General features: G+C 41.6%; 2 protein-coding genes across 3 annotated transcripts in view; one reads left to right on the top strand and one right to left on the bottom strand.

Annotated features, from left to right (window-relative positions):
- The window catches only part of LOC311060215 (proteasome activator complex subunit 4B-like), a gene marked incomplete at its 5' end in the record, with an annotated part of 80993 nt that extends 80670 nt beyond the window's left edge, over positions 1 to 323 (top strand). The window contains one exon of the mRNA XM_084078348.1: positions 70 to 323. Coding sequence (XP_083934474.1) covers positions 70 to 204 — 135 coding nt within the window. The 3' untranslated portion in view covers positions 205 to 323. The remainder of the gene's footprint in view (positions 1 to 69) is intronic.
- A 4371-nt stretch (positions 324 to 4694) lies between these two features.
- chac2 (ChaC, cation transport regulator homolog 2 (E. coli)) lies at positions 4695 to 18450 on the bottom strand. 2 transcript variants are annotated; one of them, XM_084077638.1, is made up of 3 exons: positions 18066 to 18450; positions 16451 to 16486; positions 4695 to 7539 (listed from the first exon to the last, which is right to left on the bottom strand). In XM_084077638.1, exons 1-3 carry the CDS (start codon positions 18201 to 18203, stop codon positions 7156 to 7158), a joined length of 558 nt encoding a protein of 185 aa, XP_083933764.1. In that variant the 5' UTR covers positions 18204 to 18450; the 3' UTR covers positions 4695 to 7155. The 2 variants fall into 2 exon arrangements, with proteins under 2 accessions (XP_083933764.1, XP_083933765.1); XM_084077639.1 differs by lacking the exon at positions 16451 to 16486.
- Between the last annotated feature and the right edge of the window lie 619 nt (positions 18451 to 19069).

Below are 19069 nucleotides of genomic sequence, written 5' to 3' on the forward strand. Positions count from 1 at the left end.
GATTTAGTATTTATACATATGGTGATAGTGATGATGATAATGATGGTGACGGTGGTGATGGCTCCACAGATGACGGTGAAGAAGACGCTGTCTGACTTCAGGCGCACTCACCATGACAACTGGCAGGAGCACCGGCAGTGTTTTACCGACGATCAGCTACTGGTGCTCACCGACCTGCTGGTGTCTCCCTGTTACTACGCCTAGACGCTGGCTCACCACCCTGCTGGTGTCTCCCTGTTACTACGCCTAGACGCTGGCTCACCGACCTGCTGGTGTCTCCCTGTTACTACGCCTAGACACTGGCTCACCGCCCTGCTGGTGTGTCCCTGTTACTACGCCTAGACGTTGACTCACTGACCTGCTGGTGTCTCTCTGTTACTACATCGAGGCGGTGCGCTGCGCTGGTTCCCACTGGCCATAGAATCACGTGATCACCGCTTGAAGGGAAGATCACCGATTTGGTTTTAACCACTTGAACCCTCTATTCTTAGAGAGACGGACTTGAGTTACAATTGTACTCTGGCCGTTTTTTCCCCCCCGGCTACACCAAATAGCAGATCTACAAGCTCAACACTTGCTATTTTTGGGCGAATGTGCCACCGCTGGGGTTTAAGTATGCCGTTATTGACTCTTTAACTGCCAGAGTAATAGTGTAATAGTGTGACGCTACTGCAGCGAAAACAAGCGATTTTACTGACCTTTGAAAAATCATGGAACATTCTCCGTGATCGCCGTCCTCACGGAGATCGCCTCAGTACACACTTAGGGGTCTTGGAGGTCTCGGAAAAAAATGTCATCCGGTCGCGGTAATCCGTTGTATAGCTGTGGCCAGTTGAATGTGGCTTGTTTTTAAAAAGCAACATAAACGGAGATAAAGGCATTTTCCCACAGGAAAGTAAACGAGCGGATTTATTTTTTAAATGACATAAATTCCGGGTCTGTCGTCATCTGGCAGTGAAAGCATCATTCATAGGGTAGCGAACAGCGCCATCTGGTGGAAAACCACTGAAAACACAAATCTCGTCATTCTCGTCAGTGGCAGGCTGCGCCTTGGCAGAATCCGACGGTGGCAGGCAAAGAGTTAAGGCGATTTTCACTAACTTACCACCAGCACTAAGATGTGTAAAAATGAAACTCTATAATCTGCACCTACTGTGCATTTAGAGGGGTTTATAGCGGAGCAATCTGGGAACCCAGAGCCAACTGCAAAGGAAAAACAGCGACCTCTGCTGTTTGTGACTATGTCAGTTAACTCTGGGACAATGACGACGCAGCACATGTGCGCAAGGAAACCGGGGTTTAAGTCTACCTTCACCGCTCCACTTCCGGGTGGTGCGACTACGTTTTCATTCCCACTAACAATATTTCTACACGGAACACTAACACCACTTCTCCCAGAGAACATGGATCGTTTTTGTTATAAGCCCACTTGTTTCTATGATGAAAGAGTATAAGTTCAAATGTGAATATCTTTCTGTGGTTTTGTCTGCTCCGCGGACGCTATTGTTTAATTAGTTTTGGTTAGTTTCCAGTAGGGAATGATCGACGGACACGTGAATCCCGCCCACTACATTTGATTGGGTAAAGCGCGGCCTGCTTCCTGATCTGAAGGCACGCCCACTCCTACACAGTGTGTACACGTTCTGACGAACCTTCAGGACAGATTCCAATGCAGTGCAGAATCTGTTCTTGAGAGATTAATAGCGGAGTGGCGTGTCTGCTGCTTGTGTTGTCCCATAGCGCGAGCAAACAAGGATGGAGATATTTACAAACTAGTTTTCTGTCTCTTTTCCATGGAGCTGACAAAACGTCGCTCCAAGCTCCATGTGAGTAGTTAACACACGGATATAATTTGGATTGTGATATTGAAGATACGATAATGTTAAACAGAACACGATGCTGTGATATTGTCACACCAAGCACAGACACATACTTTTTTTCAAACGGGAGCTGTTGTCTGAAAAGCGGAGACATTGATATTAAATACATGTCTCCGCCTGCCCCCGGGAAGTTTTGAGAACTCTGTTAGGAGCCCTGTGGCTCCCTAGGCTGCCTCAGTGTGTTAGCAGAAACATCACAGTTAACTTCTTGTGCCGAAACTTCTAATGTTGTTGGGTATGGGTATATAGAAAGCCTGCCTCTTGCCTCCATGTTGGCCTTGGATTGAATTCCTTCCAGAAAGCAAGACGTGGGCGAACTATAGATATCTGACCGTGGTTTCAATTATTTGACGTAGGCAGTCGGCTTTTTTTCTTTTTCTTATCAGGCACGACAACCGCCCCCAAATGAGAACACATTCCTCTAGAGATAAGATAAACTGAACGCTCCTTGTGGTGTTGTTGTTGTTGTCTTTTTCAATCCAAAACGTTCGACCACTATTTTGTCCATGTCTACCAGAAAGCTGTCTCTCTCTCTCTTTCACATTTCAGTTCTGTGACACAAACCCTCTCTGTTTCACACTTTCTGCCATGTCAGCAGTGTTGATTTCGTCGACTAAAACTATGACGAAAAATGTTCGTCGACTACCTCTTTTCACTGACGAAAACTTAAGAAAAACGAAATAAAAACTAAGCTATGATGACTAAAACTATGACAATTTGTCAGCAAATAAAAACTAGACAAAAATGTTAAGGAGGGACTAGTGGAGAAGTGATCCAGTAGAACTAAAAGACAAGTCATTTTATGTTTGGTTGTTGTGCACTGAAAATAGCAGATCTACAAGCTCACAACGCGTCGCGCTGCGACGCGTTGTGAGCTTGTAGATCGGCTATTTTCACCCATTACGACGCCATCAAGGCACCGCCAAAATACATTTTAGTCGACTAAATCAGCTGTAGATTTAGTCAACTAAAATGTTATAATATTTAGTCAACTAAACCTAGACAAAAACTAAAACTTTTCAGATGACTAAAATATGACTAAAACTAAATGAAATTTTATTCAAAAGACTATGACACAAAATGAAACAAAATCAAAATTTGCTGTCAAAATCATCTGCCGTGTCAGTAGTGAAAAGAAGTATGTAGGGATATGGGACTGCCTAAGACAGGGGTCTTCAACAGGGGTTCCGAGACCCCTAGGGGGTCCTCAGAGTTACTACAGGGGAGCCGCCAAATCTTTGTGCGATTGGATTCTTTTTTACATTAACCATATGAACCCTATTATCCCTATTCTGAAGAGAACTTAAGCCAAAAATAGCCGATCTACAAGCTCATGAGCTTGTAGATCGGCTATTTTCGGCAAAGAGGTTTGGTGTTGGTCAATGAAATCTATGAAAATACAAATGTATACAGTACTGTATGTAGTGGGGGTCCCTGCTTCATCTCTCTTTCAGCTAGGGGGTCCTTGGGCTGAAAAACATTGAAGACCCCTGGCCTAAGACCATGATAAACCACAATGAATACAATATTCATATTATTTAAATACATCAACATTAAAACTATAATACTGTTCTAAAATGGCATTGCTATAATGCGTATAATCATATTATAATAATACTATGTTATGACATAGTATAATGGAAATATAAATGCTGAACTTTATCATTCCACACTAATTACACTAGTAAATAGTAAGTGCAGTTTTTCTGGGAAAAGACACAATTGTATTGTATTGTATTGTACATTGTACATGAGGCAGTGCTGAGTTTACCATTTGATAAATCTATTATATAATTTATAGAAATGTGTAGTGGACAATAATGAGTGTGGTGTGCTGTTTTTGTATGCCAAGATGAGTCATTCTCAAGTGTATATATTTATATATATTTATATTTATAGCTATTCATAGTTTCTTGTGCTTGGCACAAAGGACTGGCAGTATTCGTGGCGATAAAGAGATCTCTTTAAAGGAATAAGAGGCGTAGTTTAGTGCCAAATTGTTCTATAGCTGTGCTGTAGAGCTGCTATTACTGAATAAAGCCAATAAATACTGCCAACTGGCTACCATGTCCTCTGTGTCCGTGAGAGAGCGTGTGTGCGTGTGTGTGCGTGTGTGCGTGTGTGTGCGTGTGTGTGTGTGTGTGTGTGTGTGTGTGTGTGTGTGTGTGTGTGTGTGTGTGTGTGTGTGTGTGTGTACTTGTGAGGGCAAATGTCCTCATTCAAACATAATAGAATTTGAGAAATAGCCATTTTTTCTGGTCCTAGAAACTAGAAATTGTTTTATAGTAAAAAAAGAGAAAGAAATAGATATAGGGAGTTGGGCGAAATACATATAATCTTGGGGGTCCTTGACAACAAAAAGGTTTTGTTTCAGGGACCCCCAGAAGCACAGATTTGAGTTAAAAATGTTCTTTAAAAAGATTTGCAAAAGTGTTCACGATATAAAGAAAATAGCAGATCTGCTTTTTTCGAATAGCCAAAGTATAAGATAATGGTCATAGGCTATACAGTAGCTTGGGCTTACTATTAGGGAAAGATCCAGGTTGAGGTTTGTATTGACGTTAGGTTTAAGGGTTAGGGTTGGAATAGTTGATCTACAAGCTCACAAGGCGTCGCAAGGCGATGTGTGAGCGTGTAGATCAGCTATATTCGGTTGCACCGGCATTCAAGTATAACTGGCTTTAGATTTACGGTTAAAAGATGGCATTCATAAAATAACACCTATAGTAATACCAACGTGTGTGTGTGTGTAAGAAAGACAATCAACAAGAGTGACTTTTATTTATTTATTTATAATTTTATTTTGTTCTTCATGTTCTCAGTATGTTACATGTTAATTATAACATTCCAATAGGCGAACATAGTTTGACAAAGACCAGAACAAACAGAATGTACATCTATGGCTTTAAAGTATGCTTTATTATTAAAAGCAGGCTTAAGACCTTCCTACTTTCTCAGTACGTTGATAAGTGATTGATGTGTGCGTGTGCGGGTGTGTGTGTGTGTGTGTCATTGCTGTGTCCTAAGTGTATGGATGTGGTTTATATAGAGGGGGGATTTATACTGTATGGACTTTTTTTTTGTCCTTTAAAAGCCTAATTGAAAACATGTTTTGTAACCATTTTCTTTCAGAACATATAAGGATTCTGAAATACTTATATCCTGAAAGCCTGGCTATACTATGACTGTGAGTGTCCTCTTTGAAGCTTAAGGCAATGCTTTAATGTTTAAAGCTACTGTACCTGAGCATGATACAGTATAAGACCGAATATTGTCCTTTATCTGCTGTTTCTGTGGGTTCATGAGTGAGAAACTGAAGGTAGTGATTCCATTCTAATTGTCTGGTGAAAAAGCTCTCAAAATCACAGCCTTAGCACATAATACAAACTCTCTGCCAATATGAAATAACTGGCCCTGATATTGTATGTCGTTTTGGTAAGGTGAAACGGCTGCATTCATGTTAAATCGCCCTCAATGGATGTTCTCAAGTGCAACACAAATCGATGCGTCACCAATATCGGTGTAACATGAGCAATGACGTCAGCATATTGGCAGAATCGTCTTAGTTTGTGTTCATTGTACATTGTGTGCTAAAAGTTTCACTACACAGAGAGCGAATAGAATTGATACTTTTGGTCCCTCGATCACAGCGTGAGAAGCAACATACAGATAAAGATGATGGAGAATATTTTGACTTATATCATGAGCAGGGAACTATACCAGTGTTTCTCAAACTTGTCAAGGACCCCTAAATGTATGGACTCCTGGGGGTCCCCGCACCCCACTTTGAGAACCACTGAGCTACACAACACAAGGCCCCACCAAAGTTCAACATCGCTCTCTAAACAAATCCCCTGAAGGATTGTACTTGGAGGCTGATATTGAGATGTACTGTGTTTGGTGTGCTGGCAGGCTACTGAACCCATCAGTGCCCTGTATTTATCACAATCATGCCAAACAAGTTGATAAATAGGGCCCAACTTCAAGAACAGCTAAGCTATTCTTTAAATAGTCGTTCCTGGAGGGAAAACCATCATATTATGGTAATCATATTGCACAGACAACAGAATCAGGGGACAAAGGAAAACATTATCAGGGCACTCAACTGACATTATTAGTTCATCTATCTATGAACCAAATCTTGAATGTGTTTTAGATAAAAATTGTAAGCTTGTCACAATATTAACTTGCCTTTACACAGTGGCAGTCTCTGCTCTCCACAGACAGTAAAATATCATGATTTAATGTCTTTGTTACACTAACAGGAAAAAAATGAAAAGACTGTCAGCATTGCTAATGAGCTAGCAGTATGTATCTGTGCATTTATATATATTAGGGCTGTCCCCTTATGGTTGATTAATCGTTGTTTTGGTCTTAGTCGACAAAGACCGTTTAGTTGATTAGTGGGTGTTTTGTGCTTTTTCCCCAAGCACATCTCTGGCTGGCAAACTGATATAATTATTTCATTATAATGACAATCTATAACTTTCAACAGCCATAGCTCAACCTCACCGACCTGAAAAGGCTGGTCTCTGCATGATTATAATGCAGAAAACACAATTTGACAGATTTGTTGATTAAAGTAATCGTTTCCTTTGACTATTAGTCAGTGGTGTAAAGTAACTAAGTACATTTACTCAAGTACTGCTATACTTAAGTGCAATTTTGAGGTATTTTTACTCTAGTGGAGTATTTCCAATCTTCAATACTTTTACTTCTACTCTATTTTTATTATTATTACAAAACATACATTAGCCACTTCAGCCCTAAATAGACTTTGGCTATTTGAAAATAGCCGATCTACAAGCTCACAACGCATCACGATGCGACGCGTTGTGAGCTTGTAGATCGGCTATTTTCAAATGATTTTATACATTTTGAAAATGAAATGGAAGATTTCTACATAATGAGTACTTTTACATTTGGTACTTTAAGTACAATTTGATGCCAATAATTTTGTACTTTTACTCAAGTAAATTCTGAATATCGGACTTGTACTTGTAACAGTGAGTACTTTTTCCACCACTGCTATTAGTTAACAAAAAATATCTTTAGTTGAAGACAGCCCTACTATCTATCTATTGCCCTGAGATGAGTTATATTTTTTAGATTGTGTTTTGAGGCCGGTTAAGATGCGTGCGTGTGCGCGTGTGCATGTATGTGTGTGCATGTATGTATGTGTGTGCATGTATGTGTGTGTGCGTGTGTGTGTGTGTGTGTGTGTGTGTGTGTGTGTGTGTGTGTGTGTGTGTGTGTGTGTGTGAATGTATGTGTGTTACTCCCCAGTCTCTAGTCTCTCTCTGACCAGGGTTTCTAGAGAGAAGAGGTGTGAGTCTGCGTCCTCGGGCAGCAGTGTCCTCAACGCATCAGCGAGCTGAAACAGGTACTCCGTGTTGCGCCCGCTGGGGCCCGTGGCGCCGACGATCTGGCTGGCTATCTGCTCCAGAGGGGCGGGGCCGAGGTAGTCGGGGTTGTCCTGAGAGCCGATGTAGAGCAGCGCCTGGCCGGGCGGCGGGTCGGCGACGTCGACGAAGGGCGGACGGGGGTGAAAGGTCACGTTGATGACCTGGTAGCCACCTTTCTCGCGGTGGTCGAGGTAGCGCTTCACTTCCTGCTCCCGGCCCGTCGGCAGCTTGTAGGCCACGCCCCAGACACACCCCTATGTGTGAGAGAGAGAGAGAGAGAATCCTTTTTATTAACCACTTTCAACCTGGGGTCCCTATTTTGGGCATGTTAATAGAGGCAAGGATTTAAAAAAAATACTGGATATAGCCGATCTACAAGCTCACAACGTGTTGCGATGCGACACATTGTGAGCTTGTACATGGCTATTTTTGCCACTAAACCATCGTACAAGTATAAAAACAGGGCGTACTGTATGTGGTTAATTAAGAGATACAGCAGCGGTTCAGGCAGAAAAACCCTTCCACATAAGAGGATGAGAGAAATTACAGTACAGTGATTCATTTGTGTATTACCTTTTAGGTGTTAAAATGTGGAACAGCACCCCAGACAGAATAGGATGAACAAATTGGAGCTGAGAAGAACTAGTTCAGGCTGCTTAGACACTTGACAATAGTGTGGTATCTTAAAACCACAGTTTACAGGTTTTAATGCACTATACTGATTGCCAACAACGCCATATTGTAAAGTTAGTTTGATGTTCCAGAGATGTGAATGAATGGTGAAGAATGGATGAGACATCACTCCAATAGTGAGGTTCGTTGCTTCGGATTTATTTCATGGAACAGACAGAGTACAAACAGCTTTCCTGGGGAGCCTCAGCTCCCCTCAGCCCTCCGGCCTCGGACTAGCACACTAAAGTTAGTTACATTTCAGTCAGTACTTATAGCAGTGGTCACACTTGAGATCTAAGAAGAGGTACATGTGGGTGTGTCAGCCCTGTAAGGTGGACCCCCACTTCCCCTGGCCCTCCACATTTGCAACTGTAAAGGGCCAGGAAAAGAGAGGTGTCAGCCTTGATGACAAATGCCTAGACGCACTGTCTCCATGCTAAGTGTACCCCACACCCAACCAGGCTAACAAATGGTAATACACTCCTCTGTCTGTACTGGCCAAAGTGACTTGTAAAGTTAAGTAATAATTCTAACATATGACTTAAATGTGTATCTTAAGTTAAGAAATATACAGCATACCCCCCACGGGAGACTCCAAACGTCTTCCGCAAAAACGTATATTTCCAAAAGAAAAACAAAGAACCGCCCCCCATGAAACTTACTGGAACACAACCAGGACAAAAATAAAACATTCAGGAACACTAAATAGCAAACAATATCCAATACAGAATAATGCACATACAAGAACCAAAATTACATAGTACAGTGACAAGGTGATCCACAAATAGACAGAAAACTCATTCCCTGATTCCAATTAGCGTGCAGGATCCCTCTGTTAGTCCTTTAAACTCCAGGATAAAACATTACACAGCTAACAAGCACAATGGAAGCTGACAGCATACAGTTGAATCATCACTCACCAACCGATAGCACCACCCTCCAGGTCAATGTCCCCCCCGCCGAGCCACCAAATAATACTCAAAGATAGCCTAATACTTATCCCTAAGCTTACACTGTACCTTCAAGGACAAATGACAGCTACGAACGGAAGCGCCCACAGTGAAAAGACAAGGCAGTGTACCCCCAATGAAATAACAAAAACACAAAGTAAGCTCACATAAAATACCAGAGACCAGAAAGTAAAAAAATATCCTCACAACACTTACGCCATGGCAGCCCTCGCTCCACAGTTTAAACCCCCAACATCACAAAAATATAACCCCAGGTCCCGTATGCACAATGTCCCGCTCGATAATGTTTCTCTGTAGTTTCCCTCAACGTCATTTTCTCGCCCCGGCCGCTTTCCCAGTACAGTGTCCAGATTGTCCAACAGATAGCTGCATTTTACAACAGCACGCTCTACTTGCGATCGTAGAAAATGTAAACACACTCCCCACGAAGAACCCCTCATCGCCGGTTCTACGTTCTGCTGGCACCCGCTGTCTCCCGTCCATCCTCACAACATTACCCGCCACGAGAGAACCCCGTCGATCCACAGGTTCCCCGCACTGCCGTCAGCACCGCAGCGCGCTCCTTTAGCGATCGCAGAGGATAAGTTGTGCAGCCAGATGAGTCGTTACAGCCGTCCTAGATCTGGTCATGATGAGGGCCTCTCCCCGTAGATCCTCGAAAAGTTGTCGTCGTGTCGTGCCGATGTCCTTGCAGTGGTCCCCCCACGTCGCCGGAAGATAGCTTGATCCATCACTCCACCGCAAGGCCAAAAGTTCCCCCACCGCGCATGTCCTTTCGACGCCTGGCTCAGCCTTTTCTGGAGATTGGCGTCCCGCTCCCCAAATAGCCAAACCAACGCGACTGCCGACAAAACCGCCATATGTGGTATCTTAAAACCACAGTTTACAGGTTTTAATGCACTATACTGATTGCCAACAACGCCATATTGTAAAGTTAGTTTGATGTTCCAGAGATGTGAATGAATGGTGAAGAATGGATGAGACATCACTCCAATAGTGAGGTTCGTTGCTTCGGATTTATTTCATGGAACAGACAGAGTACAAACAGCTTTCCTGGGGAGCCTCAGCTCCCCTCAGCCCTCCGGCCTCGGACTAGCACACTAAAGTTAGTTACATTTCAGTCAGTACTTATAGCAGTGGTCACACTTGAGATCTAAGAAGAGGTACATGTGGGTGTGTCAGCCCTGTAAGGTGGACCCCCACTTCCCCTGGCCCTCCACATTTGCAACTGTAAAGGGCCAGGAAAAGAGAGGTGTCAGCCTTGATGACAAATGCCTAGACGCACTGTCTCCATGCTAAGTGTACCCCACACCCAACCAGGCTAACAAATGGTAATACACTCCTCTGTCTGTACTGGCCAAAGTGACTTGTAAAGTTAAGTAATAATTCTAACATATGACTTAAATGTGTATCTTAAGTTAAGAAATATACAGCAATAGGTCCAGTTCAGCTTTATTTTTCATGTTTATTATAATACAATGCAATACTTAAGAAGAGGACACACACTAAAGAGGACACACACCATCCCAAAAAAAGCCAACAAAATACACATAAGACTCTGTTCAAAAAGACTTTCACGTGTACATTATATACACAATGTATATAATCTTTATTCCAGACAGAAAGACCATTGTATATAAAGGTGACAACCCTAACAACATAAGAGACATACAACAAAAGTAAACGGATAAAAAGTGCAATAGTGCAATCCTACTTAATCAGCAGCAGGCACCAGCAGGCTGAGCCAGTGTGCTTGTGAACGCCTGGACGTGACCCGATAACGGCTCTTCACAGGGTTTGTTAGAAACCACTGTGATGCTGTTATTAGACACACACACACACATCCAGGGCGCCGCATTAAAATTGTACATCAGTCGCCTTCAAACAGCAGTGCCTCACAAGTGGGCACACCACCAACCGACAGAAGTAAACAACCGACTGACACCGTGCCACCAGGGAACACAAGAGCCTCATGGCATCGTTTACCATACAATAATACAGTACACAATAACATTACATATTACACTGTGTGTGGATTATATAAGGGTGCGTCAGCTGCTTTGGTATGTGTGGTTTAATGCTCCGGTAATGTTTATGAGGAGGAGAGAGAGAACAGAACATGAGCAGGGTGGCTAGTGTCCTTATTAACTCATTCAATCCTGGAAAGCATCCGTGTCATTTAGTTTTGATGTTAGCTATATATTGTAGCTGTCGAGTAGAAACCTTGTATCTTTTTCGTTTCGTTTCAACTTTTAATGTTTTCTTTTCGTAAATTAATGCCCTTCTTCATCATTTTTTTTTTGTTTAAAGATATTTGTTTTGGCTTTTTCTGCCTTTATTAGATAGTACAATAGTCTGACAGGAAATGGCGAGAGAGAGAGATGGGGAAGGTCGTCGGGATCGGGATTCGAACCCGCGACACGCTGTCAGCAAAAAAATAATGAAAATAGCAGACCTACTGTACAAGCTCACAACGCCTTGCATTGGCTGTTTTCAAATGTTTTAAATGTTTTTTGTTCTTTGTAATGGTTCTTGTACTGTACATTTTGGACGTACAGTACAAGTTTTCCACCCGACAACGAAGATATAGCAACTGTTTTGGATTTGGATTTTTTTAGAATGGGCCTCGGGTCTAAATGGTTTAATGATGTTTTGGACTGTATTTATGTTTCAACAAGTGGTGTAATTGTTATGAAGTTGTGGTATACAGTAGTTCTGCACCAATGGTTTTTGTTGCTGCTGTCTTTATACAGTCTCTCTATGTTAGCAGTCTGCGGTCAGGTTTGCCAAACCACACCGTGACACGGCCTGTCAGAACACTCTCAATTATGGTACGTATATATACAGTGGTAAAAGTTTACAAGAACTCTAGGTACCAAAACAAAAAGTGCTTTCTTATGAGGATGCAGTTTGGTGTTTAGAGACCATGTGAGGGGGAGTGTCTGAGATGTGTGTATGCCAAGAAAACTAAGACTATCAACAATTATTTCCAACAGAATCTCAACTGTACAGAATTTCATCGATCTTTCACCATCTTCTCAACACATCTTCGACAACATTGGTTCTCAAAGTGGGATCCGGGGACCCCCAGGGGTCCTTCGGGGGGTTACTTTAACCATATTTTATAGTTTGGCTATTCAAAAATAGCAGATATACAAGCTCATAGCACAGCACCGAGTGCCGCGCTATGAGCTTGTAGATCTGCTAATGTTGAAAAATCGTGGGGAATAACATTCTGAAAACTACATATCATTTTGGGGGTCCTTGACATGAAAAAGTTTGAGAACCACTGTTCTACAACACATACACACAACCTTCTGTGCAAGAAGGATGTCTATCCACATGTATAAACTGTTTCTCTCACTCTGCCTATGTCAATATTCCACTTCTCAGTTTGCAACCCTTGCTGCTACAGCATCTTCCCACCCCACCCAAACCCTGCATTTCATCACCCCCAACTCAACCTATAGGATCTGATTCTACACACACACACACACACACACGCACGAGCACGCACACGCGGATTTTAACCATTTATTTATGTCCACACAAAGGAGAGCATACAACGACACAAATATTAAGCAGTAAGGTTACATTCACAAAATCATGGCATATGTATTCATGAATCATGATACAATAAGCATGTCACTCAGTCAGTACTCTATGGGTATAAGTAACAGCGTCTCCGCCATATGTGGTGGCTTCCAATTATAGCAGAGAGAGCACAATACTTTGCCAGCCTTTTTGCCTCCTTTTTGGGGCATCCCAAGTTGTTGAAAGAAACCCTCTAACAACCAGTCTGTGGGTATGTCCTATAGGCTGCCAAATATAAAAACAAATAGTCTGCACCTATAGCCCAGCTCTGAGATGTTATGTACTGTAGAAGTGGTTGTTATTTAACGACCTTGGTCATAAAAGCTTCCTCTACGCTAGGGTCAAAGGTGCAGGCTATCTGTAATACAGACACATCTCTAGACTCTTAATCAGCCACCACAACATCTGGTGTATTAGCTGTCAAAGATGTAGAGACACGCACGCACGCACACACGCACACTTCCTCTGAACTACAGTAGGTAAACAAGCCCTCAGGGCTTTTTCATGTTATCCTCTTATGACTTATGACTGTACTCCTAAAAATAATAAAGTGTTCAATCAATCAATCAATTCAAGGTATAGGCCTACCTCACTTCAGATAAAAACAACCATTAGCTGATGGTCTGTTTGATAGTTTGAACCGGCATATAAATGATGAAGTAATGAGGGTCTCGCTATGTACCTGGTGACAGTTTGAACAACCCCCTGAGATATAAATATGAAGTGTGTGTGCGTATGTGTGTCAAGAACAAAATGAGATGGAGAAGCCACCGTGTTTTGCCCGGTCCACTATGCAATTTGAACATCCAATTTCCTTCAATCTTAATAAAGCTTCTGCCAATCAAAATAGCTGTATTTCAGGAACGGTCACAAAAAGCAGCGTGCAGATCTCGACCAATATACAAATGATTTGGGGTGGGGACACGGCCACAAAAAAACTCGCTCAAATAGAGACAGGGGCGAAGGGATATTTGAGGGGTGGACATCGTCACTGCAACAACGCGCTGTCGTTCGTGTTTCAATCAGGATCCGTCTGATTGAAACACACTCCTTTTAATGACTTTTCCTCGCTCGCTGGCTCAGGACGCTGTATGCCAGGGTGGGTTGTATAACTAACTTTAGGGTACAGTGAACCACTAAATGCACGAATGCAGGGGAGTGGCCAATGCATGTCGAGGCCACATCTGCATCAAATCTCACCAAAGCTGAATCCATACGAGTACACCAAAGTAAACAGAATAGAGCATGAAATATTTTCATGAACAAAAATCCCGAACACTGCTCTTGCTCAGCAGCCTCTGCTTATATTTAAATTGACAGACGTTTCGGTCCCACTGGACCTTCATCAAGAGTGTCTTACAGCAATGATACCAACATCTTCTCATATATATATATATACACCGCTTGGAGAAGATGTTGGTATTATTGCTGTAAGACACTCTTGATGAAGGTCCAGTGGGACCGAAACGCCTGTCAATTTAAATAAAAGCAAGGGCAGTGTGCAGGATTTCTGTTCATGAAAATATTTTGCAAATTTGTGCACATTTTTGAATATATATTTTTCAAACAAACATTTTTACTCAAATCTTTTTTTTTTTTTTTGTCTTTGCTCCTGGGGATTCTACAAATGTCTTCTAAATCCTAACAGTTTTTTTGAAAGATATTATGTTATGCTATAATCAGTGGTTCTCAAACTTTCTTCCTGTCAAGGACCCCCAAAATGATATGTATTTGGCCGTGGACCCCCATCTCAAAATGTGTTGTTCCAGGGACCCCCCAGAAGCACAGATCGGAGTTAAAAATATCCGCTTTAAAACATTAACTGTGTACCGTAACCATTCATTCTCAATACATCTGTTTCACATTGGGTTGTCTGGACTGAACTGAACTACTAGACGCTGGATTGTGTCTCACCTGTTCCTAATTGGGCTTATTCCTTGTTCTAGTCTTTACCCGACAAAACAGAAGAAAAGACTGCTCTATTGCAGTACAGTGTGTGAAGCTGGATGCGAGCCTTAAAAAGCCAGTCAATCAGGCCCATTTGTTATTTTGTTTTTCTGTCTTGCAGTGAGTTTGTCTGAGGCTTATTCCTCGTTTAAACTTCCACAACAAAAGAGAAGAAAAGACTTCTGTATTACAGTTTGTAAAGTTGGCTGTCAGCCTTGAAAAAAGGAAGAAAAGGAACCAGTAAATCAGGCCCATTTTGTTTTTCTGTGTTAGGGTGAGTTTGAGGCCAACGGACGAGACACCTGCAAGCCATCGCGCAACAAAAATAACTGATTTGCAATACATTACGAGCTTGTAGATCGGCTATGTTCGGCAAATCTTTGTGCGAAAAAGTATAAATCGGGCTTTAATCTGAAAGAAAAAAGGCAGAGGACGAGAGGAGAGAGCAATGCAACCTGACGTTGATCTGCCGGATTTTAATTGTGTGACAGAGATGAGGTAATTAACCTGCAATCCCAGTAGTGTTAAAAGAGTGTTGTTCTTTTTTTTTCGTCGCAGATGAGCTTGCTGTATAGTTCTCTACATAGATTTGGTATCTCCCCACGCACTCTTCATTAACTTGTTATCCATGACAAGCTTCAGCTACTTGATAATGAGTCGATAGTTAGAATCAGGGGTGTTAAAAGGATCCCTTGCTAATTAGCCAAATATGCCTTAATACATTATAATTTCCCTCTATAAATTAAATTAAAAACACCTTAAATATTTTATAAATAGTTCATCTTTTACTCAGAGGGACAATGCCCGTCACAAGTTGATCCATGTGTGGTCTAGCCCTATGGAATGTATGGAATGCATGTGCTAATAAAAAAATATTTAAAATATTGTTTTGATTCTCCTATCAACCTTAGGAATTAATAAGTAGTTTTTTATTAAGACATTCTAATAACATTCCTTAGGGCTGGACCACACATGGACAAATGACATCACCAACTTGCGAAGGGCATTGTCTCCCTTGAGTAAAAGAGAACTATTATATAAGAACTATTTATGTGAAATAAATAAAATATTTAAGGTGCTTTGAATTTTTTATATTAGTTATAGAGGGCATTTATAAAGAAAAACATCACATGGATGCACCTGGGACGTATCATCAGTGTTGTAGCCTGGGGTCGACGGGTGTTTCGGGTCTCGCAACAACATACACCCTCGCCCAGGTGACCCAGCCGGGGTTGATCAAGCCCCCCCGACTTACGTCCCAGTAGCTACCCACGGTCAGTCCTCTTAGGGAAAGACAGGGCCACTCAATCTGCTTCTCCGGAACTACTCTACCGGGATTGGGGGAGAGGAGAGGCTTTGGCACGTGGAGGGACTAGGCTCTGTGCGTGGCCTCCTGGCCGGGCTCCTCCTTCGTCTCACCAGGTCCAGGACCTGAGCGTTGCACCAGACTCCCCCCGTTCCAAACATTTCCTTCTGGCGTGATGGTTTTTAGAATGTATTAAGACATATTTGGCCCATTAGCCAGGGATTGTTACATTCCAAAATCACTTTCTGCCTACGTCATTTTAAGTCAACTCTTTGACTAATAGGCAAAAATGTGTTTTAATGTAACAAGCATTCTGATAGGCTGAGGACATTAGGCAATAAGGCAGGATGAATCAGCAGTGTGAGGAGAGTGGAGTGAGGCAGAAATAAATAAAGGCAGATAAACATGACTTAGGCTAAATTAGTTTTTTTCCTCCTGATTGCCTATAAGTCAACTAGATGACTTAGGCAGATACTAGTGATTTTTCCATTTCTCCTTTTCTGAAAACCTTTAAAATATGACTCAGGCAATTATGCTACGATGAGGCTAACGATATTGATCTTACTGCTCTTCAGCTATTCTGCATTGTTTTTCCCTTTAGCTATTTGTGGCACAAACACAGTTATGATGATTATGTGCATATATTAACAGGTGTTTAATTAGTGAACAACGCACCTCAGGGTCCTCCGTGAGGGTCACCACACGGCCAGGCTGTGGAGACAGACAGAGACATGATGAGTCATTTATTTTACTCTGACTGCACTGAGCTCTCTCCCAATACTCACTGACTCACATTCAGTGGTGGAAAAAGTACTCATTTTTTTTTACTTAAATAAAAGTACCAATACTGTAATGTAGAAATACTCTGCTACTAGTAAAAGTCCGGAATTCAAAATGTACTTGAGTAAAAGTACAAAAGTATTGGCATCAAAATATACTGAAAGTAAAGTACCAAAAGCAGAAAGTACTGATTATGCAGGCTGTCCCATTTCATGTTTTCAAATGTATAAAAAATCTTCTGAAAATAGCTGATCTACAAGCTCACAATGCGTCGCATCGCAGCGCATTGTGAGCTTGTAGATCGGCTATTTTCAAATGGCCGAAATGCATATAGGGCTGAAGTGGTTAGTGTATGTTTTGTAATAATAATGAAAATCTACAAAGTAACTAGTGACTAAAGTGTTCAGATTATTGTAGTGGAGTAAAAGTACAATACTTGCCTTCGAGATGTAGTTGAGTAGATGTAAAAGTACTGAAAATTGGAAATTCTCCAGTAGTGAGTAAAAACTCATCAAAAGTGTTTAAGTAAGTACTTGCGTACATGTACTTAGTTACTTTACACCAGTGCTGACTCACATTCATGCATACAGAGACAGAGAGATGGAGGGAGGACTGATGGTGGCTTTTCAGCCAGTAAACCTGACATTAAATTGTGTTCCAAAGAGCTGTCGGGCAGCTTTTTTTCCCGTAAAAATGCATGGCCTAAGGCTACTTCATCACTGTGACAAGACAAGAGTGTCACACAAAAGTAGTGAAAATAGCAGATCTGTGAGCTTGTTCAAGTACTGTACCTAAGTACAATTTTGAGGTACTTTTACTTTACTGGAGTATTTTCTACTCCACTACATCTCAGAGGCAAATATTGTACCTACTTTTTACTCCACTATTTTAAAACTTCAGTTACTTTGTTGATTTTGATTATTATTACTAAACATACATTAACCACTTCAGACCTATATATTTGGCCATTTTGATAAATAGCCAATCTACAAGCTCCCTTCTATTTTCGAAATATTTGTATACATTTTAGTCATTTGAAAACTTCTGCATAATGAGTACTTTTACTTTTGATACTTTAAGTATATTTTGATGGCAATACTTTTGTACTTTTAATAATAATAATAATAATACACTTTATTTGTATAGCACCTTTCATGAAATGAAATGCAGAGCAAGAATACAATTACAGTTACAACCAATTTAACAATAAAGCAAAAAAAGAAAAGCAAAAGCATAAAACAACATTAAAATAATAGCAAAAGTACTCAATTACATACTGAAGTACATTTTGAATACAGGACTTTTACTTGTAATACAGAGTATTTCTACAATGCAGTATTGATGCTTTCACTTAAGTTGAAACAATTGAGTACTTTTTCCACCACTGTTTACTACTAATAATAAAAAAGCAACTGATTTGGACATACAAGGTTTCCACCTGACAGCAACACCCCCTGAGGTACAGCATGACAGGGCACTACACGGGCCATATGGACACACAGACACTCACCTTCCCAGGGACTCCTCGGTGGTCCGTGGACCCCTGCCAGAAGCGGCGGCTGAAGCCCTTGATGTAGCCGATCCTCTTCTCCTCGTAGGGAAAGTCCACTTTCCATATGAGAGACCCGTATCCGAACACCCACATCATATATATGACTGACTGACAGCTGTCACTACACTATTACAGGGTAAGTGACAACTAAACTAAGTGCTACACAGAACGGTACAGGCTGTACAGACTGCTATAAAAGTGCTAAAACATTTATAATAACAGCCTACATTTATAATGTATACAACAGCTGTTAATAACACTCATATTTGCTCTAAAGCTCATGTTTACCTACGGTCAGTGTCACAGATACTGTAACATTATGTTATGAATAGATTTTACTGAATGGCTCGAGCTGTGCCAACCGCTTCCGATGACGCTGACGCTGACGTAACGTAAACCACCTCTAGGCTCCACCCACACGACGCTTTTGTTAATACCCCATAGCCCAGAGAGACGGTCTGCGCTGTGATTGGCTAGGTCGTTCTGGTATCATAAAAAAAAGAGGAGAGAGAGAGCAGAGGGCTTACTGGTTGCCACGACAACCAGTTCGTTCCCCTGGGCTATGGGATTGACACTCTCCATGTCCTGACAGCAGGGGGTGCAGACCTTCCACAGTCATATTAATACCCACACAGTGTAAACAAACAGTGTTGTGTGTGTGTGTGTGTCCGTCGTTCAAACACATTCAGGGTCAGACAAATGGACGTTTGCCAGTCTGAGCTGAACATTTATAAAACACAGCAAACCAGGTAAGAGCCCGCGCCTTTACACCAGTGTTTCCCATCAAACATTTTCATGTCAAGGACCACTAATTGATATGTATTTGAAAAGGCTTTGTAGAAACCCCATTAAGAGAAGAATTGTGTTGTTAAATTCTTTCAAAAATGATTCCAAATAGTTCACAATTTTTCATGGTCGATATTTTTTCCCTCCAAAATGAGCAGATCTACAAGCTCACTAGG

The sequence above is a fragment of the Gymnoscopelus microlampas genome (genome assembly GCF_963454915.1).
Source record: "Gymnoscopelus microlampas genome assembly, chromosome: 14".
Taxonomy (NCBI): Eukaryota; Metazoa; Chordata; class Actinopteri; order Myctophiformes; family Myctophidae; genus Gymnoscopelus; species Gymnoscopelus microlampas.